The 24,945-nt window shown below is 42.8% G+C and overlaps 1 protein-coding gene across 6 annotated transcripts in view; it reads left to right on the top strand.

The window, feature by feature from the left end:
- PDE7B (phosphodiesterase 7B) overlaps nt 1-24,945 on the top strand; it is a 231,494-nt gene that overhangs the window by 38,169 nt on the left and 168,380 nt on the right. The window contains exons 1-2 of one of the 6 annotated variants that reach the window (XM_060272704.2): nt 19,685-19,801; nt 20,501-20,673. The exons of the other annotated variants lie outside the window; for them this stretch is intronic. Coding sequence (XP_060128687.1) covers nt 20,557-20,673 — 117 coding nt within the window. The 5' untranslated portion in view covers nt 19,685-19,801; nt 20,501-20,556. Of the gene's footprint in view, nt 1-19,684; nt 19,802-20,500; nt 20,674-24,945 lie in introns of those variants that run through there. 6 annotated transcript variants of the gene reach the window in all.

The following is a 24,945-nucleotide window of genomic DNA, read 5'->3' on the forward strand; positions in this document are numbered from 1 at the left end:
CTCAAGCGCAACAGGATCTCCCCCCTTCTTTTTCCCTGACCCTGTGCCCTCCCCAAATGTGATTCAGGGGGTTGGGAGAACAGATATAGGGTGGAGAGAATTGAAGTTCCATTGCACAAGCAAAAACCCTTTCACTGACAGAGCTACTTTCTTAGCACATGCAACCCAAAAACTGCCATGTGGTTAGCCACATTTGCTAGGGCATAACCCCCACTTACTTTTCAACAGGCATGCACCAATTCACAGGGCACATATTAGGGAGTAGATCTACTTCTAAGGAATGGTGCATTTTAATTTATTTTTTTAAAAAGGAAACCAATTGTCCCCTGTTTTAATAGGGCCCTTGGCTACCTTTACCGTCCCTAAAAGCAAAACATGGAATTAATACACATAATCTGAGTTGGAAAGAGTGGCTACAATTTAAATGGTGAGTTGTCTATGCCCTTGTGAACAGCCTGCTCTCCTTTCCTGCCTGCTTTATCACTGCAATCGTAAGTGCTTGAATATGACTACTCCCGCTTAGAACATCCTGCGCTTGGCAGGTTGCCCAAGGTTAAAGGTCTCTCTTGCATGTTGGTTGCTCAACCCAAAGCATTTCCCCTCTTCTTTCTCCTCTACAGTAGGATAAAAACAAACAAACTAGAAATCCATGTAATCCAGTACTTCTAGTAGAGCAACATATTCTTAGACCCTTTTCTGATGGTAGCTGAAAAGACCCTTTAGTGTTGTGCTAGGGTTAGGGATGCTATATCTGTCCAATAAATTTGGTTCTTATGATATTTTTATTTTTTGTCCTGAATGTGAATGAATACCCAATAATGAAATACATAAGCAGCATGAGCTGGCACCTGATAAAAATGGATCTTCTTCCATTGATCATATGAGTTTTAGTTCATGGATTAAATTTGCACAGGGTTGTATCCAGTGGCGCCTTTTGCGCCAGCAAGAGGTCCTTCTGCTCATGCAAGGCATGGTACCTCATCTGCCCCACCTACTGAATTTCTCTGCAGCATAACTCTCTGCAACATTCTGTTCTGGAAGATCCCCCGACCCTCAGGAGCAGGATTGATTTACTTTGGAAGGGTGGAGTAGCTAAGGGTGATTGGCGAAACATGTTGTGCTTTGCCTTGCAGAAGTGCTTTCTTGCCAGCACAAAGCCGCCACTGGATACAACCCATATATATCATGTGTACTTTGAGGAGGAAGGGAGCCAAGAACAATCACAAACAAACCATTCGTATTTGTTGCACTGCTTGTATACAGTATTTTGAAATTGGTATACAAAACTGCTGTGCTGTGAGAAGTTGCTGCACCTTAATATCCCCCCCCCATCTCAGTCACATTCTGCCTTTGCCTTTGTTGAGATCTTCTCTGAGCTCCTCCACATGACCTGTCTATTGAGCACTTGTCTTTATTTGCTTGCCCAAAGCTTATGCAAAGATTTGGTGATGTTGAGTCTTTATTTAAACAGTTGCTCTGATTTGTTTCCTGTGAGGTTATACGACCATGAGCATTCATCCTGATTGCATTCTGATTTGCTTGCATTGTGGTTATACGTCTTTCTTTCCAAGCTACATCTAGCTGGCTTGCCCACTTCAAGGCTGTAACCCTTCTAACACGTAGGACAATCGGTGCTTTGCTCAGTTCTTTTTATACGAGGGGAGGGCAACTGGTGATCCCGGCACTAAAAGCTTTTGTTGGAAAAGTGATTCCCCAGATGCTATATGGGGTAGAACTCTGGGGATGGAATCAGAAGCTGCTAGAACGGCTTGAATTCTTCCAAAAAAATTATCTCAGAAGAATTATAGGCCTCCCTCAGGGTACTCTGGCAACTTTCTTAAGAGTGGAAGTAGGATTACCTTCTATGTCTGCCAGGGCCCACTTATGATTTCTGTGTTTTTTCACAGATGCCTCGAACACCTTATTGGCTAAACAAGCCTTTGTATCTTTACAACATAATACTACTTGGCATCAAAACCTATTAGATATTCTATCCAGATACAATTTACCCGAGTTTAATACTCTCAAACTGTGGAGCCCTGATAAAGTTCGGGAATGGATCTTTGAAAAAGACACCTTTTTAGACACCACGAAGATAAAAAATTCTGGGTTTTCCTACTGGTTTCCCCGAGTAAAAGCAGTCAAAATCTGTGCCAACTACCTGGTGGCTATCACTGGTCCCACCCTTCAGAGAGCTTTCACTATGGCCCAGTTCCAAACATTGCCAACTGCATACCTGACCGGTAGATTCACAAAAATCCCAGTAGAACATCGTTTATGCCCTTGCTTCATGAAAATTAAAGAGGATCTTATACATTACCTCCTCTATTGCCCCATTTACTAGGGCTTTAGAGACGCGATGCTGCAAATTACCGTGTTTCTCATATTATAAGACATGTCTTATATTTATTTTTTCCTCAAAAACACACACTATGGCTTATTTTCAGGGGATGTCTTATATTTTTCCTCCTCCTCCTGCCATGGCCGGTATTGCTGCTGTGCCTATCACTATGTCTTATTTTCGGGGTATGGCTTATATTCCTTGAATGCTTAAAAATCCTGCTATGGCTTATTTTATGGGTATGTCTTAAAATATGAGAAACAGGGTATACCCAACTCTATAATCAATCCTGAAGACAGAGTAAAAATTTTGTTAGTTGATGCTAACCCACGAATTACCCATGTGGTAGCGGTATTTATGATGAAGGCCATGAAAGCCAGGGAAAGAGTTATGGATGACAAAGTAAAAACCCCTTCATCATCTGTTTAAGTCGTTGCTTGCTTTCCTTCTCTTCCTGTTTTTGGGGTGAAGGTTTTGTTGGGATAGTATGCAATGAATTTTAATATTTTTAATTATTGTTGTGTTGATATTTGTGTAGAGGCATGGTCCTCACAATAAATGGATTTGTTGTTGTTATACTTCTTCCCACTAGCCAAATGTTTACCCCACACTTCCAAGTCCATTTTTCTGACACTTTCCTAACTGCAAAAACGTTCATATCTATTAGGAAAACGGATTCGTTGTGCTAGGGCAATAGAGCCCTTTTATCCATTTTAATTGCACAAATCCGAATCTGGTATACAGTTGAATCTCACAAAATACTGACAGTCTGTAGGCAGCCTCTGTTTTCCTCTAAGCTCCTTTCCAGATCAATGTCATTGAAGTCACCTCATGGAGTAATAACAGTAGTGAATTTGCTGTTGTCTCCCAGCCGGCAGAGAAGAGCGGAGCTCTTATCAAATTCTAACGCCAGTGATGTTTTCCAGCACCCGCTCATGGCAGGTAGCCTTTGTGTTCTAATTCTTGTTCTCTTCCAGTGGTGTGTTTATTACAGGCAGGTTTTGCCCTTATTGATGAGTGCAGCTTGTATATGGTAGGAAGATATCAAAGAGAGGAAGCACTTTATGACCTATGCAACTGGCCATAGAATTGCCTTATTGTATGAATCCATATACAGTAAATAGGAGTGCAGTGAGAGAATTTGGCCAAACTGAATGAGTATCCTCAGCAGTTTATCTTATTTTGTTGTCCCTCAGGCTTTGTATGATTCATATGCATGTTCAAAGCTTCCTTCAGTTCTTTTTGGTTTACTGTCTAACCCAGTTCATCCAAATCAATTTTCTGAAGAATTTTTTCTCTGTGCTTGCTTCTCTGCCCTCCTCCAGCTATTCTTTTTTCATTGAGGAGGTCAATAGCTCAGGTGGTTATAGTGTGGTGCTGACAACGCCAAGATTGCAGGTTTGATTCTTGTAAGGGACACCTGCACATTCCTGAATTGCAGGGGGTTGGACTAGATGATCCTCATGGCCCCTTCCGACTCTATGATTCTATGAGACATTGCAATCTTCCTGATATCCATTCTGCAAACTTCAGTCTGCAATTTGTGTCAACCTCATTACACATTTGAACAATTCATTCATGGCTTCTCTCTCTCTCTCTCTCTCTCTGTCTCTCTCTCTCTCTCTCTCTTTCTCTCTCAGTGTGCTGTATAACAGGTGTTTGAGTCCGAGCCATTGAGCCCATTGTATAATTCATGCTACACATTTTACTGCTTGTTTCCCCCCTTCACTTTGTTGTCGCCTTTCTCTTGTCTGAACAAGGCATTGTGTGCATGCTGTCCAATTGCGAGCAAAGCGACTCCCTGATGAACGCAACATCATGCATGTTTAAATGGATGTGGAGTGGAAATTAAGTGCTTCTAATCTTTCATACACCAGTAATTTATTCTCCAGAGTCCATGGCCAGGCTTGTCGGCTTCTCAAATGTATTTCATTCAAGGCTCGGCAGGATTCCAAAAAAACAGACGGCAGCTTCTCTTTTGCTTATGCCAACTTTGAGGGCCTTTCCAGACTCTTTCACAGGGAGGATTTTGCTTGCCTCTACTAGGGTTGCACTCACATTCACCATATGATACTATATATCCTCTGCCCCAATGTACTGAAAAAGTCAAAGTTGCTGCAGGGGGTGGGGTGGGGGCACTTGACAAAGAATGACAGACTAGTGCTTCACTGATATGAGCAAGCACACAACTTCCAAGGGAACAACAGTAAAGAAGTGGGGAACTTTCTGTGGTCCCTTGTTCCCTCCACTGGTGGTGCATGGTCTGGGATTTTGGGGCCATAGGACTATCCTTTCTACTACATTCAACAACACACAGAGTAACAAAAAGTGAAATCACTACAGTACTTTGTTTCCATGAAACTCAGGGCCCATCTGGACATCTGGGATCAGGGATTAAGGAGGAGGATGCAGGGAGAGGAGGAAAATGGATTAGCCAGGAAGCAGAAGGTAGGGATGCTGCAGGAATCAGAAGTGAAAGATAATAGATTACTATGAAGGGAAGGTGGGAGAAGATGCATGTAAACACAAAAATCTAGATCTAGTAAAACTGATATTTTTGAAATTGCATGGTTTTTTTCACAGACTCTCCCTTCAACCACCATCAAATCATAGAGCAAAACTGTCTGCATTAGGGATGGGCTAATCTGTCAATTTTGGCTTCTCTCATTTTCCAGTCTTACGTTCAGTTCTTCCTGTTTCCACAGCAGTTTGATCTAATTTATCCCCCATTCCTAGTCTCCATTGGCTGAATCATAAAATCCAGTGCTTTTCAGTGCCGCCATGGTGCAAAACTATGCATCAGAGGAACTTTGTTGTTGCTGTGAGGATTCCCTCAAAACAGCCATCAAATCATAAGCCATCTCTGTGTCCACATGTGTGTTTTGTGATTTGTAGGTGGTTTTGTTGTCATCCTATGTTAAAGGGGGAGGGGGACACCCATGAAAACCCATGCCTTGGATCAATGTTATTGAGGAACTGACAAGCACCAGATCTGGTAAAAATAATAGATCATGTAAAAATAACAGATCTGGTCTTGCCAGTTCCACAAAAACACTGATCCAAGGCATGGGTTTTCATGGTTGCCCCACCCCACTAAGCTTTTATTTGATGGTAGCTTTTTGGGGACCCATATAGCATCATGCAAATTCAAGAAGAATTTTAATTCTGCTGTGTCAGAATTTTATCCAACCTTGTTTGTGTTTCTCTATCTGTCTGGGAGAGTGACCCAAAGGAGCGGGGAGATAAGCAACCAGAGGGGATGGTGCCCACAGGAGTCACTCAAATTTCCAAATGAGCCCAAAGGTTCTAAAAGGTTGGTGACCCCTGTCCTAGAAATACTCCAGAATACTATTTTTACTGATAATGTTGTACATACATTTATTCAACTTGATATATTTCAAGTACACTCGGTGAGTGATGCAAATTTCATTGTCAACATTAATTGCCGTTCATTAATTTCAGTTGTTTTCATTTAGACGGGGTTAAATTCTATAACGATTTGTGGGCTGGATAATATTGCACACTGCCAAATATTATATCCTTATTATAACAAAGGACAGTTTACAAGGCATTTTTGACAGGGCAACCTAAGTCCCAATACTAAAAATTGCAATACTAAAAATTTTATATCCTACCGTATTTGAGAAATATCCATCTGGGATTTCCTTTCAGATCCATTTTATAAGCGTTTGCAGGCTTAGCCCATGCAAAGCCCAAGCAATCTTAGTAAGTCTTACTCATGCTACCCACAAAACTTTCATGTGGTTCCCTTCATTAAAAGACCGGGGGAAAGTACAGTATGTTCTGTGGTGATGCAGTCCAACATGGTGATGTGAACAAATGAAAACATATTGATTACAAAACCTGAGTCAAAGCCCTTAAAACTGTAGTAGAAAGGGAAAAGCGGTTTTCTTCTCATTCTTTTCCACTTTCTTTGAAATGAACAAACAAACAAACAAACAAACCCATAAATTGTTAAATCGTGAGGTGTAAAATGCTTGCTTAAATTAAACAGTGTGACAGTAGTCACAGGTTAAAAGTCCTCTGTACAATATGTAGCACTAAGAGAATGACGTGGCGAAGAGAATTTGAATTCAGGAAGAATGGGTTACATCCTGAATAGTATCTCCTAAGTTACATCAGGACAAAGACAGATGCAATGAAAACATAGATCCACAATAGTAGCTCTATTTGCAGATTGATTGAACAGTGATTCCGTTTGGGCCACCAATCTTGTCCCCTCCTTCTGCTCTCTCTTCCACTTTTTAATTTTATTTATTTAGGAGAGCATTTGTAAACCACCAACTCACAAAAATATATCACGATTATGCAATAAAAGCACATTGTTCCCACAGTTGCCTCCACCAGGGAGAGAAAGGTTGCTTCCAGATGCCATTGTTTATTGAATATCCATCCTGATTTGTTTCCACAAAGTTTGCAGGGAGGTTAGATGCTATCAGCTATTTATTGAGTGATCATTCTGATTTGTTTGCGGGGAGGTTGGACGATGTTGGCTATGTACTGGGTACAGCAGGGGTGGGGAACTTTTTTGGCTTTGCAGGTTAGATCTTTATCAGGGTCAGACTCAGGGTCCACTTTGACAGGTGGGTGGAGCCAGCCACCTATTAACCATCACATTATGTCATTATGATTCAGCACAGGGCTCATTGTTAACTTTTTCCAGCTAAAGAAAGAAAAGTCAGCAATGGCAGTAAGAGAGGAAGCAGGCAGGCAGGCAGGAAGAGACAAGATTGATATGCTGATATAATCATCTATACTTTTTGCAGAGCCAGGCAGGAACCATGGTTAGTTCTCTTCTTATTTTATGTCTGCCATCAATTTGCACATGCACACTTGTGGACGGGGTGGGGAAAAGAGGCACAAAGGAAACAATGGAACTGAAAGCTGTGGCCAACTGTGCATTCACAGCACTTTGGAAAACATTCAGACCTAAAAAAGAGTTTGTCGTGCATGTCAACAAGACCAGGCAATTTGGAACTCTGGATTCCAGATAGTACTCAGTTAATAGGTCATTTGGAAGGGTCCTGAATCAGACCAAGAATAAAAATTCTCACTGGAGAGAGAGCCCAGTTGGTAGAGCATGAGACTCCTGATCTCAGGGTTTGGGGTTTGAGCCCCACATTGGGCAAAAAGATTGGCTCCTCTTGCTCCCTTCAAACTCTATATTCTAAAGTGGCTCACTGAGGCTTATTTTATTTCACTTCAACAATTTGCACTAATCTGCTTAATCTATCTTCTCTAAGAGGTATACAGGAGACCTAGTACAATAAGACTAAAAATGAGTTAAAACTATGAAATCAGAATTCATTTGATAAGCCTGGTGGAATATTTTTTTAAGTCTTCAGTAAGCACTGGAAGCATAACAAGGAGGTGGCCTGTTTGACCTCTGCTGGAAGAGAGTTGCATAGAATTAAACAGTATTTGTTGATACTGTTCAAAAGACCTTGGATGAAGTATACCAAACAATTCAGGTTTCACCCTGAAGCTCCTGCACAGATCTCCTACACTGGTGCTGATGCTCTGAATATCACTCATTAGTCAAGCGTATGCCAGTGGCAGGCAGGCTAAAAGTTAGGAGGCTTTATAGTTGTAAATATGAAGTGAAGGGGAAAGGAGCAAAAAATCTCCAATGATACAAAGCTTTGAAACTGGGAGATTATCAGTATAATCCTAACTACTCAGATTCAAGTCTTACTCCCAAGAAAGTGGGATTAGGATTGCATCCATAAGGTCTAAAATCTTTTCCAACTATTAATTTTACTCATTGGCTATGGACATGTCAGTCTTTTCCCTTACAATCTATTTGGCCTCTACTAGAGTGCGTGATTTACATGCAGAGGACTCCAAATTTAGTCCTGAGCATCTCATTGGCTGGGACCCTGGATAGCCACTGTCAGTCAGAGTCAACAACTCTGGACATAAATGGTCAAGAAACCTGGTTTAGTAGAAAGCATCTTTTTATATCTCAAAGCTACGAACATGAGTTTGACCAAACTGCAGGAGGCAGTGCAAGACAGGAGTGCCTGGCGTGCTATGGTCCATGGGGGTCACGAAGAGTCGGACACGACTAAACGACTATCTGACTCTGCCGCTCTGAAGTTTATTACTAAACCTAGGACTACGCCACATTTTTGTGGAGTGTGTTTTTTATTTTGAAATGGGGGGCATTCAAAGTGCACTATTTTATTTTATTTTGCCAAATACAGTGCTGATTTTGCCAAACAATTCATATTGGTTTCAAAATGGTTTGGCTTTGCTTTCTGCTTGGCTGTTTTTGCCTCCATGCGTGGCAAAGTAGTTTATGTGTAATTAAACAAATCGTCGTCATCATCATCATCATCTAGGCAACCAGTCAGCAAACACATGCACACGTGAACCCCACAAACAAATCTAATGACACATCTTCTACCTGGAGATGCTAGGGATTCAGTTTGGGACCTTCTGCATGCAAAGCAGATAGTGTACAGCTCCACCCCTTCCTGCTTCCATTGGAAAGCAGAGCTCAAAAGCTCCTCAGCATTCATAGAAGCAGCTAACTCTAACTTCAAAGTTGACTTAGAAGTCAGGGCTGGCCAGCTGTGCTGCAGTGGGTTAGCAAGGTGACTAAAGGGCTTGTTGAGGAACCCCAAGTTCTTTGGTGGGGCTTCAACTTAAAAAGTAGTGTGATTTGAGGCGGGTAGGCAGGGAGAGCATCTCAGCACAGTTCACTGTTCTTAAACCAAGCTATGCCAGATAAACGACAGGACTTAAGAAAATTGCTCCCAGGCAGCACAATAAAAATCTAAAACCCACGGAATCAACTTTGACTCACCCTTTGTCTTTCCCAGGATACAGAAGTTTTTTTCCATATCTGGGAAAATATGTGTGACTCTGTGGGAGAATGACCTAAAATATGAAGAGAGTATGGATTAATTTGATGTCTGCAGTGAGCCATTTGTTTGTATTCTTGTTGTCTAATTGGAACCATATCACTTGCCACCATGACAAAACTCGTATTGGTTTTTGAGGGAGTACTGTTGCTTTAAGAAAATCTTGTAGAAGCTTGCATTAATGTTTTCCTAGTTGCTTAACAGGGTCCGGGTCTTCCGCGTCCCACTGGGCTAGGTACTGTATGTGGAAAACTATCAATTGTCAGTGTCAGAACTAAAAGTGATGATCCAGAGCCTAAATTGTTGGGGAAAGTTTAATTTCCACCATGTCTGGTATTGCTATTTCAGTGCTCCTCCCCTCTTGTCTCATTCTGCTCCTGTTGTCACACTAAATGATTGCCAGGTCTATCTGCCTGTTATGTAGATTAGGTAACCAGATGTTATTATATCTAGATGCATTCAGAGTAACAGTGCAAAATTTAAGAAGTCCTACGTTATCAAGATTTAAGATATCTTTATTGTCATTGTCCCCTTGCGGGAACAACAAAATTACTCGGTTGCTACATCCACTCAGATAAAGCATTCCGTATAATCCAAAATTATAAAACCTAATTAAAAACAGTAAATATAATACAAAATAACAAGTAAAATAAGATGACTTCAAAGTCCAGGCTTTCCATCAAGTTAATTTTACAATGTTGCTCTGAATGTGTCTATATGTGTACACATAGTAGCACTGAATTCACGATATTGTTTACAGGCACAAACTTTATTTGTATACAATTTCTAAAAACCCACACCTAGATTTATTTCTGCCTATCATATCAAATTAATAAGTGAAGTTGAATTTCAGAGCTTTTGATTTAAAAAAAATGAAACTTTTAAACAAAAGATGCCCAGATTATGCAACAGGCTGAATGCAGATGTTTGTCAATTTAGCCATCAGATCAAGGGTAGCCAAAGTGGTGCCTCACAGAATCTATTGGACTACAGTTCCCATTGTTCCTCACCAGTTGCCACGCTGGCTGGGGCTGATGGGAGTTGGATTCCAACAACATTTGGAGGGTACAACATTGGCTACCTGTGCGTTCAGAAAATCCCTGCTCAGTCACACAGCGTGGCTAGCCAATTGCCCTGGAAAGAAACAATGGAAGGCACCTGGGCTGGAACCAAAGGCAGACAAGACCTCAAAGGTGCACAAAGAACAACATATCAAGCAGCATTGGGGACTTTTTTAGAGGCAACTGGCTCACTTTTCAAGGATGCCTAGGGTGATAGAATAACAGTCTGGTGCCCACACTATTCACTTCCAATGGATGTTTTATCTCAGTATTTTTCTCCTTGTTTTTTTTTTTACCCCTGTCCCTAAACTATGGTTCTTGGGAAAAGCAGAGAGCAAAAGTGCTAGAGCAGGCATCCCCAAACTTTGGCCCTCCAGATGTTTTGGACTACAATTCCCATCTTCCCCGACCACTGGTCCTGTTAGCTAGGGATCATGGGAGTTGTAGGCCAAAACATCTGGAGGGCCGCAGTTTGGGGATGCCTGTGCTAGAGCTTTGCCTCGTTGTTCTGTTTAAGATTTAGCTGAGCTACAAGATCTAATGATTGTTACTGTGTAGAATCAGGCAGCTAGATGCAGACAGTGTGGGCAGCTCGGTGCCCCCCTCACTATACAGGACACTGAGCAGTGGTCTTCCCATTCCCTGCAAAATTATACAACCCATTTCATTATTTTCTCCAGATGGAAGGTTTTATTTATTTTACTTGTTTGTTTCCCATCTCAGATTCACTTCTAAGAATTGGATCATGAGGAAGAGGAAATCAGTAAAAAACAAGAAGTGGTCTTGATTTATTAAAACCTTGCATTAAAACCATGACACGTTAGGCTGGTTTGCAGTGAAGTGTACAGAAGTATTATCCTCCTTCCTAGCCATCTCATAGGATGCGACCAATCGTTTTTATTCCAGAGCCAAAGTGCACTTAATTGCCAATTAATCTTATTGAACTTAGCATTTTGAAATTGATTTCTATTTAACCCTGAGGGAAAATAATAATTAGAAGGATATCAAGCAGTGGATGATACAGCTTCTAAACAATTATCAACTCCTAAGCTGCTGCTGTTGCTGAGATTTTCTACTACATCTGTTTGGCTACTGACAGAGGATCATTTCTGTTAGCAGCATGCAGCATTGTGTAGCTTGCTTGAATCAAATTTATTTTTTCCAGTGGAGCACACAAGTCCCTTTTGGGGGGGCAAAAAAAGAGTTAAGAATCTTGAGACACCTTATAAGGTAAGAAATCAGTTTATTGTGCCATAAGCTTTCATGGACCAACTTGGCCAGATGCAATTTCTCTCTCGCACACTCCTTTGTACAAGTACTTGCACTGTTGAAAAGCAGTTTATCCTGCATTTAAAGGTGCAATCAAGCTTCAAATTAACCTTCTTCCAAAATAAGAGCTTTATTATTATTATTTATTCATTTTTCTGTGCCAAAATGGCTTCTAAGTGGTTTGCAGCTGTAAAATCAAATATAAAAATGTGTACATAATTAAAATAGACAACAGAACCTTAAAATCTCGTGAATTAAAATATACAGCAAAACATGGCAGCTAAGAAGCACAACAGTTTTAAAAAACGGGGGGACGGACGGACGATGGTTAAAATTGTTCAAAGTTCAAATTGAGGGGAATGGTTGCCAGTTAAAAAGCACAACAATTAAACAGTTAAAAAGAAGAAGAAGTTAAAACTGTTCAAAGTTCAAACTCAGGGGAATCATTGTCTAAACAGGTGTGTCTTCAGAAGCTGGTTGACTGCCAATACTGTTGGAGCTCCATGTATTTCAGCAGAGAGGGCATTCCACAAAACGTGTCACTAGTGGAGAAGCCTGCCTCTGTTATCACAAGCTGATAATCATCAGGCCATGGCAAAACTAACTGGGTTGCAATTGCTGATTGTAATGACCTTAATGGGCAATGGAGCAGAAAGTAGTTTTTGAAATAGCCTGGTCTGGATTTATTTAGGGCTTTTGAATGTTAGTAGCAGAACCTGAAAACTGGCTCCGTGAATAGTTGTGGGCTTCTGTGTGTATTTCACCACAGTTGCTTGCTCTGGCAGGTTATCCCCAAGAAGGACTGGTTCACGCGACATAAATATTTATTTCAGATACAGTTTTTGTATGTGTTCGTGTTTCACAAGCTACATAGTAGCCTCCTGATATCTGTCACTGCATCTGCAGTCAGGCTGATGTCAGGTCACACCGCGCAAGGCTGAAAATTGTGGCCTTTTCTTTTTACTGCCACTGGACTTCTCAGTGCAATCTTGTGAGTATTTGTGCTGGCACAGCAGCTCCTTGGATTGTGCCATAAGTCTCTGTAATAGTGTGGAATAACCCATGACAGCTGTTGAGTTGTAAACACCAACTTGTCCTGGAGAAGACTTGTAAGAAAAAATGACCCTGCAATGAGATCACCATGTACTTCTAGGTTGTTTCCTGCTTGCTGCATAGTTAAATACACAGGGAATAGCCCTCCTGTTACATGGCAGGCCTTCCATTAGAGGGTGGGCAGCGATTCAGTTGAGAGATGGGAAAATGCTCTTACATAATAGCAGATGCGGAAAGCAGAAATTCTGCTTTAAATCCATTGGGAGTGGGCTTGTGTTGGCTTTCTGAAGTGCTAAGATTCATATTCCAATGAATTCACAGAAATAACGAGTCTGAAAATATCTTTCTCCTTCTTTGCTATTCTGCATATGTTTAGTTGCAGTTTCAGCGTTATAGGAGCAAATCTGTATATATACTAGATACAGACCATGTCCAGCATCAGGAATAGGCATCATTGGGCAACTGCCAAAGCCACACCATGGTAGCAGGCCCACTCTCGACCTCTGAAGCCTCACAGCCCTGCTGCCGTTCTTTACTGCCACTGCTTATTCACCTAACCAAGGTGAGCAGAACATCCTTTGCTTGCTTTTCATTCTCCCTCTGAGTGATTGTATGGACTGGGGGAAGGGGCAAGTGAATGGGCAGGAGAACAGAAGTAGAGAGTGGGTGGGTATACTCAGGAAGGGTGTATACCTTGCCCAAGGGCCCTCCGAAACCTGGAGCAATTGTATACACTTGAAAAAGGAGCAATAAGGATCCTAACTGGGTCCCGTTGTGTGGAGCATATTACTCTACTACATCTGTCTTGGGCCCAGTCTTATTCAACATCTTTATAAACGACTTGTATGATGGGCTTGAGGGCATCCTGATCAAGTTTGCAGGTGACCCCAGAGGACAGGATCACACTTCAAAATGACCTTAACAGATTAAAGAACTGGGCCAAAGCAAACGAGATGAATTTTAACAGGGAGAAATGTAAAGTACTACACTTGGGCAAAAAAAAAAATGAAAGACACAAATACAGGATAGGTGACACCTGGCTTGAGAGCAGTACATGTGAAAAGGATCTAGGAGTCTTGGTAGACCACAAACTTGACATGAGTCAACAGTGTGATTTAGCAGCTAAAATGCAATTCTGGGCCAATGCAATTCTGGGCTGCATTAATAGGAGTATAGCATCTAGATCAAGCTCAGTAAAAATCAGTTCCATAAGCAGGGGAAGATGTCTGTGCACAGTTCTGATAGGCTGCCAGCTCTGATGTTAAGAACCCCATCTCTGCAGCAGTTTTACAACTGAACGATAAGGTGATTATGATAAGGACCACCGCTGGCCCACCTCTTCTGCAGCATCAGACACAGACAAATCGCCCCTGGAGCTCAGCAGCAGAGCTCCCCTCCCCCCCCCAAAAATAGGTGCCAGTACTCACCATGAAATTGTTACAGCAAGTGCCACACTTTTTAACAACAAAAAAGAGGTGCTGGTACTGCATACCCTTAAGTTGGCAGCATGTTGAGTTGGAGAGGGCTATGGTCAGGCCATGGGACAGAAGATGGGCCACCTCCCAAGGTGGAGGGAGGAGTCATTGAGGCCAGAGATTTAGGAGACTGGCAGGTGGAGAGCCCTCTCTCCCTTCACAAAGAAATGAGGGAAGGGAAGAAGAAAAACAGGTAGCCTAAGTTAGCTGAGAAATGTACCTGGACCCAATGACAGCATGGCCTTCTAAGCTTTCCTGGTTAGGGCAAGCTAGGAGACTGAGGAGCCAGGTTGGAACCTACTACATACTAGGTAGAGTGAGTTCTGCCTCTCAGGCAAAGGATGCTCAAGGGAAGGAGGCTGGAAGTATCTGCAAGGTGTTGAACTGTGGGTGCCAGATAAGAAGATAAGAAGAGCCTGGTGGATCAGGCCAGTAGCCCATCTAGTTCAGCATCCTGTTCTCACAGGGGCCAGCTAGATGCCTGTGGAAAACCTACAAGTAGGATTCATGCACAAGAGCACTCTCCCCTCCTGTGGTTTCCAGCAACCAATTGCTGTGCCTTGGCCTGCCCTGGCTGCACCCCCTGAGCCAGGCTTCTGCTCTCAGGCACAGCGGAGGACTCTGTTCGGTCACCAGTGCTGAAATAAGATCCAGCTTCTGCATGTGGAGTGTGTGTGTGTGTGTGTGTGTGTGTGTGTGTGTGTGAGAGAGAGAGAGAGAGAGAGAGAGAGAGAGAGAGAGAGAGAGACCGCCCGTCTTTCTCTTCGCCTCAGGAGGCAAAATATCATGGGCCCGAATAGCGCTTTGAGGAGGAAATATTCAACACTCCTGTGAAGGCATGAGAGGTGGGGATGGGTAGCCTAAAGCCCTGAAGGCTTTCTGCGAAGACACAGTTTACCTTAATAAGCTCAGCTCTGTTGAAACATACTTACATATAAGTGTATCCACCCTTGAGCGGCTTCTGTGGAGCTCCTGTGCAGCCAAACGCACCACAAGAACTCAAAGCAATCAATTAATGTTTATTTGAATGAAAGTACATGAAGTGCTTAAATAAATAATAAAGGCACACAGGCTGCCTGAAGCATGAGGGAGAGGCAATATGACGATGGAAACTGCATTCAGATCACTGGGTGTGTGTGTGTGTGTGTGTCAGTATCTCTGTCAATTAAGAAGTCCCTGTCAACTATGTCTGTCAAGCTGGGCTCACCCACAGGATAAAGATGCACAGTGGCAGCTGCTTTTATGTTTTTTTTAATATCCTGCCTCAGATGATGATATACTGTGCAACTGAGTGGGGCTGTATGATGAGTTCTATATGTGGAGCGGGATTCTGACTACTACTTATTTTGCCTTGGTTCCAAAACAAAATGTGAAGCAAAATGCTTTGTAGTTCGTGCTTCTTCAAATTTTGCAATGCAGTTCTCCGACCAAATAATGGATGTATCGGGGGGGGGGGGGGAGATGCACATTAAAATGCATAGATATGGGGAAATAACATACAAAACGCGTTATGTTACAGAAAATGCTTTGCAAAAATATCTATATTGAGGAGAAATGCACACTAAAATGCTGATGGGTTTTCATGAGGGCTTTAAAAACAGCAACCTGGTGCTGCATTGTGTTGAACTGAGCTGAAGACTATAGATTCAAATGAGAAACTGAAGCAAGCCATGGACAGATTCACTTTTCCTTAGGACAGAAATGGACAGATTCACTTTTCCTTAGGGAAGGAGCATGATGTGGTGGGAGGTTTAAAAGAGAGAGAAGGAAGAAGAAACCCTAATGGACACAAAGTTATCTGGATTACAGTCTCTTCCCGCCCCTCCCCCCAATCTAACACAGTTGTGCAAAATTCTCATTCATCAGCCTGTCCGTGCAAGTACCGGTAACTGCTTCTAAATTGCTCCATGTGCCAGAGGTGAAACTTGTTTTCTGAAATGCCAGCATTGCCCTGATTTTGCGCATAGCTAAATTCATTCCCCTCCCCAGAAGAGGGCACTGCACATATATACAAATATGCCAACGCAGCCTAGAACTTAGATCTTTGCAGAATTCAGCTCAAGGGTTTCAAGTGGGGAGATCCTCTTAAAAACAAGGCAGAGGAACAGCTCAAGCATCAACAGCAAGTCCCTTAGCTGGACTACTTATAATAAATGGGCACCTAAAAGCGCTTGCCATGATGTGTCAGGTATTGTTAGCCATGTTTCAAGATATCAAATTGTGGAAGAGTAGCTGTGTTAGGGCCAGTTTAAATGGCACATTTTAGGAAAATTGCCACGGGACACTAGTTTAATGGAATGGGCTATGATGTTTGACAGCTACATACCATGTGGATTTTCTCAAATCACGTATAAGCTCTCCATATGAGCACCGGTTGTGACACACACCTACTAAAACCTAACCTGACAATATGCCGCATACACAGCTGGCTGGCAGCCTGCATGTTCTATATAGAACCAAAAGGCAGCAAGAGATGAAATCTTGTTTCTCTTGAACTTCTCACCTTAACTTGTGATGCAGTCTAATATTTTCCACTCTATCAAAGCAGCAGCTAGCAGAGGAACTAATCAGAGAGGGTGATAGAGAGTATCTGATATTAAAGAAAGATGACTGATGCATCTGCTGAGTGGAAAGATAGCACAGCTAGTCGCTGGGTAAGTGGCAGGAAAAGAGCTCTAAAAGGATGCTTTAACTCATTTCCTCTTCTAGTCAGGTTCTTCTGTTATATGGATGCATGACTTGGCAAATTCCTGTTTAACCCAGCTTTGAAAATAGGCCATTGATTTACTTCATGGAACTTTACAGAGCCACGTGGTCTAGATAGCAACATATTTTTCTAGTTACTTCTTGTGCACATGGCGGTGCATTTCATTTTGAGTTAATATTCTGTTTTCTGTTAAGTTTTTTCCTACTCAAATACTCCTTAGGGGCCTTCCTAGGTACTTCCTAATATGCTTCCTAATATCCTCATTTTGGAGACTTCTCCACAATTCACAGTAATTACTTTCCATGACCTTTTAAAAAAATTAGTTGGAGATAATCCAATTAAAATGTAAAATATGGTTATTATGATTTTCCATTGGCTTAAACCGAGTGTTTGTCTTTCTCTTCATGCATAAGGAAGGGCAGTTGTTCCAGCAATGTTTCTTCAAAGTCACAGTGACATTATATTCACCACCATACCATTTTATCCTCCTCTGTGTATAATCTAATGATGTGGTTTGCATTTTGGTTTGGAGAGCTAAGACAACTTCTTGGTTTGCTTCTATCTTCAATTTTTTTCTGGCAGACATGAGTAGCTTAGAAGAAAACACACACACACACACACACAAACTTTTGTTCTTCTACTTAACAGAAGAATAGTTTCTAAAGCTTAAGACTCACTCAGCACAGCAACCAATGGCTCATTTTGTGGCCAATTGTATTATAATGGGTGCTAGTTGCAGCTGCTACAGACTTGCAAAACAGCCTGCATCAGGCGTGAACACACACACACACACACACACACACACACACACACGTAGGGCTTGCCTTACTGATCATTCATCCTAATTTGCTTGTGGGGAAGTTATATGACAGTGAGCATTCATCCTGATTTGCCTACAGTATGTTTAATATGTCTTCCCATGAATCATTCATTCTTTCCATAGCTTCCCATGCATTTCCATGTCACTTTCCTACCTGCAGAAAGCTCTGTTTCTTTTATAAAGTGTGCTGGGGTGACAAAGCACCAGTTTCCTGGTATGTGCCTGAATCCCTCATAAAATACTAGCATAAAATACTATTTGTTATAGGGACTGAAGTTTTCTATGCTATGAAGGTGAATGTTTTGTGTGGAACTTTGAACAAAATCCTGAGAGGTGTTGGAGCTGAGCTTTGGTGAGCTCTGGCTGGGGGTGGGGAAAGCCCTGAGTTTAGCTAAGACTGAATAACCAAATTATGAAACAAAAATCCAAAATGTGAATGAAATCAGTTTTTCCTATTTGGCAAAACTGACACTACCAACATGGGTTGCCATACATTCGGATTTTCCCAGACATTTTGCCAATTTCAACTCAAACAATGCTACCAACTACAGTATTCCGGATATGTCCAGGAAATTCAAGATGTATGGCAACCCTAATTGTTAAGCCTTTGCGGATCTACTGCAAATCATCCATAGATCTGCCAGCAGATCTTCATCTTACCCAGGGCAGTCTTGAGCAGGTCGCGCGCCCTGGTGCTGAGGGGCGGAGATCACTCCGGCGCCCCCACCCTCGCAGGGCGCAGCATGGTTTCCGCGCGGCACCCTGCCACACCGCGCCACCAGGGGGCTACCTAGAGCCGGCCCTGCTCTTACCTCCTGCCTAGCCTCTAAATAATGATACATCCTCACTAGCACCATCTCATACTTACCCCCTCAGAAAGAACACCCACAAACATCTTGAAAGGAAGCAAAGTGTTACAAGAAACTCTGCACTCCACCCACAAGAATTTCACTAACCCTCTCTCTCCCGCTCTGATAATTTTTGAATGCAATTTCCTTTTCTTATTAATTGATGGAGAATGCTTTAAAAATGCAGGAGAAATATTCCCCATGCTCTTCAATTTGAAGAAGCTGGGGAAACAAAGAGAGTGCACTGCAACTGTCTGGGACTGTCCTGCAGAAGTTACCGCTGAAGATTAGTCTTACAATGCTTGCTGGGTTTCACAGTTGCACTGAAAACACCTTGTGATGAGTGGAGCTGAAGGTCACAGAAAGGTCTAATAGGATGGAACACACACCATTTCCCTTGTCGGATTTGAACATTAGAGGAAGGGAAGGACTGCAGCTCAGTGTTGGAGCATCTGCTGTGCGTGCAAAAGGCCCCGGGTTCAATCTCTGGCACTCCCAGGTAGCACTGAGAGAAAACTCTGTCTGAAATCCTGGAGATCTGCTGCCAGTCAGTGCAGACAGTACTGAACTACATGGACCAATGGCCTGATGCAGCACAAGGCAGATTCCTAACTGTTGAAGGGAGACTCCGTCTGTTTCTTTCCCTCTTTCCTTCCCCTCCTGCTCTCTGCCCCTTTGTCCCCTTGCTCTGGCTTGCTTCTTCAACATCCTCTTATATCCACTGGTTGAAAAGGAAGATAATTTAATTCTTTCAGGAAATGCATCCCTGGGACTTAACTTGAGGCACGTGGACCGATGAGAGCAATGGGGACAGGTTCTTCTTCTTTTTTTAAAAAAGAAATATATGTAAAGAGGGATGTTGTTTTTCCTTACAACCTATTACTTTGGGCTGTGAAATCAAGTCTGTCCCAACAATCTTACAGCATAAATCACACAACACACACACACACACACACACACACAGAGAGAGAGAGAGAGAGGGAGGGAGGGAGAATGGAGATGAAGACGCTTGTTGTGCGGCAGCAGTAGCAGCTGCTTATTTTCAGGCAGCATCGCTTGAGAGCTTCTCACATTCTCTTTCTCCCACCTCTCCCCAAATGTTCAGCCTGCTGTGTTCAGGCTTGGTGTTTACAGTTCAGGGCTATGGAGGAGGAGGAAATATTTTGCCTATTGTTCAGTGACGTCAATGGCTTAGCTCCCAGTCACTTGAGGGACTCTGGTGCTTAGCAAATGTCAGAACAGTGCTGCTACAGCATGTGCCTCCCAAGCGCCTGCTTCTTGCAGCATATCTTTCAGAGGCCTCAGCCTGGATCGAACTGGCGTGTGTGAGGGAAGAGGTATGGAAATGGCACATTTTAAGTTTGTTAGCTTTGGAGCAGATATTATTTCCTGGCCTGTGGCATTAGGGGTGGGGGGGAGTGCTTCTAGGCAGTTTCCTATCCAGTGCCATAGTGTCACTCTTTTCCAGGGTCTTTTTTTCCATATTATTCTAGAGAGGAAAGTATAGTGAATTTCATAATTAGAAGCAGCTACTTAGGAGGTGGAACTGTATTCATTGTTTCACAGCTGTGAGCAGATGGCCTTCATTGTTTTTTTGTGACCTTCCCTCAGCTCTCTCTTTCTCTTCCCACTCCCTGGCCCAGAAGTAAAATTTTGAAGGTGGAAAAATACCTGTATGTTAAAATATTGCTTCTTGGTGTTACTGCAAGTCATGGCAGTAGAAGGTTAAACTGAAGTGCCATTGTTGCATTTATGTATTACAAAAAAGCATTCATTTTTTAAAAAAAAAAAGAGGAAGAGAGAAGTGTTTTGGAAAAAAAATTATGCAGGGACAACATATTGATTTTATTAATTTGGAAAGCACATACCCTACTCTGCCTCACTCAGGGATACTTCCAACTATTAAAAAGAAAACAGTCCCATAAAACAAAATCTGGTATGTATATCCACCTCAGTTAGGTGCACCAATAGGAGATTCCCAGATTGCTTTCTATAGGTCCGTGTCAAATTGCTAAGAGTTGTCCTTTGATACGAAGCTCACTTGCTTGGAATGCTGCTCCCTTGAAATCAGTGAGATTTCACTTCCAAGTTTATGTGGTTCGAACTGGGTCTGGTGAAGGCACAAGAATATGAATGTGATTTCTGGGAGGAACTTTCATCAAGGTCAGAGGAACTCGAGAACAAGCTTCCCATGTTGTCCATGCCTCAGGTAAGTTTGAGCACTTTTGGTTCTGCTGTGTTCACATGATTAGATCCTTTGATCTGCACAAGGGTGGGTGGGTGGGGGGTGGAATCCAGCTCAAATGCAAGACATCAAGAGGCAGAGACAGCTAGCTGCCCTAGGTGACTGATTTGAGGCAAAACAAATGGTATTTACCTATGCATCTTTATATGTTTTTAGTGGGGAATGGAATGGATTAGGATTCTCTCTCTCTCTCTCTCTCCCTCTCTCCCTCTCTCCCTCTCTCTCCCTCTCTCCCTCTCTTACTGGACCTATAACATGTACAGCAATAATGTCTACATCTCTTTGCCTCATATTGCATTTGTAAGCTGAGGCAGCGTACAGTATCTGGCGCTGTCCCTTCTGCAGAATGGCAATTGTCAGCCAGGAGAGACTAGCTGTAGGGTCAAAGTAGAAAAATGAACTTGGCTAGGCAAGCCATCATCCTGGTTTTGACTAATTATCCTGCCATTGCTCTGTGTGGAAAAGGAAGTCAGCTAGGGTCACCGGGTAAGATCCAGCACATAATCAAGTCTTGTTCAGGGCAAGGAAGCAGGAGAGAGATAATGCTGAGAAGATGCAGCCTGAAAAGTGGACCAGGGAGGACTGATTTCACAAAATCTGAATACTGCTCAGAATCCTTCTAGGTTTTTCTTTCTCATTTGCACTAGCTTTTGCCTCACAAGGACAGTCAAGGCTTTATTTTGTTTCCTACCACCTGCACTATATTAATTCTCCTTGTAAGGGCTGAATTAATTTTCCATAGTTTTCTGCTGTGTTTGGTTTACAACATGGGAGTGGGGACCAGTTGGACTCCAGCTCCCATCACCCCTGGGCATTGGTCATGCTGGCTGGGGTTGATGGGAGTTGGAGTCCCGCAACAATTTCTCCATACCTGGTTTACAATAATAATAATTTCAGAATGGCAAAAGACTGCATTATGGAAAAGTTGCATGTAAATATTTCTAAAGCACCTGAATCTTTCAGACTGCACCATATTTAGGAAAGATTAGACTACTCCAGTTTCTTCCTTGCATTCTGTATCTGTTCTCTCTCTCTCTCTCTCTCTCTCTCTCTCTCTCTCTCTCTCTCTCTCTCTCTCTCTGTGTGTGTGTGTGTGTGTGTGTGTGTATCTACCTACATGTATTTTAAGTGTGCTTTATATACAATGTTGGTGGCTGCTGCTTTCAGAAAAAACAGCAGCAGCAACAGAGGGTTGTTATGATAGAAAGTTCCTACTTGCCTCGCAGTAACAACCTGTGAGCTTGTCTAAATAAGCCTATTATTTCACAATGGGTTACAGAACTACAAGTCTTGTTATAAGACCTGCAGCGTAACAGAATTGGCATGGGGGGGCTGTCCTTTCCCAAATAAGCATTCTCAACTGGGAACGAATCATCACTCTGTGTACATATGCAATAGTGTCTCTATTTCTGCAAAAGATGTATATCCCACTAATGCATTAACATGGCTTAGAACAGCACGCACACACACACACACACACACACACACAGAGAGAGAGAGAGAGAGAGAGAGAGAGAGAGAGAGAGAGAGAGAGAGCATGCACAATATAAGAACTGAAACAGGCTCAGCAGATAAAAGCCCTAAAGAGGGTTGGGGGGAAACTTGCTGGAACAGGAAAGTTTTTATTAAATGGCAGGAAATGGCAAGGGAAGGAGTCAAGCAAACCTTGCAGGGCAAGATATTCCATAACTTGGATGCAGCCACCAAGAAGGCTCCTTCTCTTGTCCCAACCAGCCATCCCTCTGCCATAGTTGGGACAGCTAATTGGGTCCCCTACATCTTAAGATGCAGTCATGTCAATTGAAGCAGTATTGGAGGACGTGATTCCTCTGCTAATTCATCTCATCTTGTGTTATTTTTTTGTGGTGCAAGCAATGATATTTAGAAGCTATAAGCCAGGGCTGAAGAACCTGCGGCTCTTCAGAAGTTCAACTGCAACTCATATCATCCCTAACTATTGGCCATTATGGTTGGGGATGATGGAAGTTGGAGTCTGACAACATCTAGAAGGCCACAGTCCTGCTGTAGACAAATAAGAAGAATAGAAGGGGGGAAATCACTCATTCATTCTAAGCTTTCCACCCAGCCCAGAGGAAAGGAGAGGAAGGGTAACAGATCATTTGCACTTTGCTTGTTGTTGTTGTTTAGTCATTTAGTCGTGTCCGACTGTTTGTGACCCCATGGACCAGAGCACGCCAGGCACTCCTGTCTTCCACTGCCTCCCGCAGTTTGGTCAGACTCATGTTGGTAGCTTCCAGAACACTGTCCAACCATCTCATCCTCTGTCATCCCCTTCTCCTTGTGCCCTCCATCCCAGCATCAGGGTCTTTTCCAGGGAGTCTTCTCTTCTCATGAGGTGGCCAAAGTATTGGAGCCTCAGCTTCACGATCTGTCCTTCCACTGAGCACTCAGGGCTGATTTCCTTCAGAATGGATAGGTTTGATCTTCTTGCAGTCCATGGGACTCTCAAGAGTCTCCTCCAGCACCATAATTCAAAAGCATCAATTCTTCGGCAATCAGCCTTCTTTATGGTCCAGCTCTCACTTCCATACATCACTACTGGGGAAACCATGGCTTTAACTATACGGACCTTTGTTGGCAAGGTGATGTCTCTGCTTTTTAAGATGCTGTCTAGGTTTGTCGTTGCTTTTCTCCCAAGAAGCAGGCATCTTTTAATTTCGTGACTGCTGTCACCATCTGCAGTGATCATGGAACCCAAGAAAGTATAATCTCTCACTGCCTCCATTTATTCCCTTTCTATTTGCCAGGAGGTGATGGGACCAGTGGCCATGATCTTGGTTTTTTTGATGTTGAGCTTCAGACCATATTTTGTGCTCTCCTACAAATGCTGAATGATAAGGCATTATTTTCTGACAGTTAGTGGGCAGTATATGGGCCATTTAGGAAGCGATATTTATTTTTAGCCCAGGGTTGTTATTCCCACAGCCAGGATTTTATACATTTCTATGATACCATCAGTTTCATTACCACTTACCCTTTTTGTTTATCAGGAATGAAGTATGTACAGTGGAACCTCTACTTACAACCATAATCTGTTCCGGAGGTCCAGTCATAACTAGAAACGTACATAAGTAGAGGCACACTTTTCCATAGAAAGTAATGGAAATGATTCTAGACGATGAAAAGCTCCCCCTAAAACAGCAATTTAACATGGATTTTACTGTCTAACGAGACCATAGATCCATAAAATGAAGGCAATAATCAATGGGCTGTACTATGAAATTAATAAGAAAGTATTGTAGATGAAAAAAATTAACATTTTTTTTCTTATATGCACTAAGGGTGGGTGGGCTTACCTGGCTACAAGCCAGTAATCAGTAAAGAGCTGATTCACTTTGGCCAGGGTCGCTTTTTTTCATACCAGGCCAGGTTGTTCTCTGGACTTCCTCAGGTTAGTTCCTCGGCAGGGTTTGGGGCTGCAGTGTGCCCTGCTGTGCCTCTTGCAGGCAGCACCTCTTCCACAGCTTTGGGGGTGGGATGGGGGCCCTCTCCCCGGCAGAAGAGGCCTCAGCACTGCTCCGCAGCCAGCAGGGTGAGCTCTGGCAAACCGGAGGCCTCTCCCCAGCGGTGGAGGCTCCAGCGCTGCTCCACAGCCGTCCGGGCGAGCTCCAGGCTGCTGGCAAGGCCTCTGCTCGTGTCTAGAGGAAAGTTCATAAGTCAAAGCACCTACTGAAGGTCGTAACTGGAATCATACGTAAGTAGAGCCGTATGTAAGTCGAGGTTCCACTAGATGGGTCAATGTTGTATGGTGGGAGGAAAAAATGAACAATGCAAAGTGGGAATGCTCTATTCCCAAAGTTGTTTCTAATTGAACCCCTCACCCTCACACCCCTAGTAAAGATAGACAAGCTAATACAGACAGAGGAGTATATGTAGTTGGTTATATGGCAGATCTTGATTTGAACGGCAGGGGGAGAATTTGTTATCAAGTTGCTAAGGGTGCCTGCTGAGAAAACAGGGCCTCATACTTCTTTAACTTATGGTTAAGCAATGGTGTCCTGCTGTCTCATTCTTCTGAAGAGGTAGCCAAGGAGGTGCCCACCAGAGGTTGTGGCCAACGGTCAGAAATGATGGGAATCATCACCCAAAACATTGGGAGGGCACCAAGTTGGCTACATCTGCTTCAAAGTTTTGCAAGTGTAGCATTCACTTTGGAGCAGATGCTCCATGCAAGGGGTGGCCGCCTGTTCCAGTATACAGTGGAACCTCGGTTTA

Source organism: Zootoca vivipara, chromosome 3 (genome assembly GCF_965207765.1).
Source record: "Zootoca vivipara chromosome 3, rZooViv2.hap1.1, whole genome shotgun sequence".
Lineage (NCBI taxonomy): Eukaryota > Metazoa > Chordata > Lepidosauria > Squamata > Lacertidae > Zootoca > Zootoca vivipara.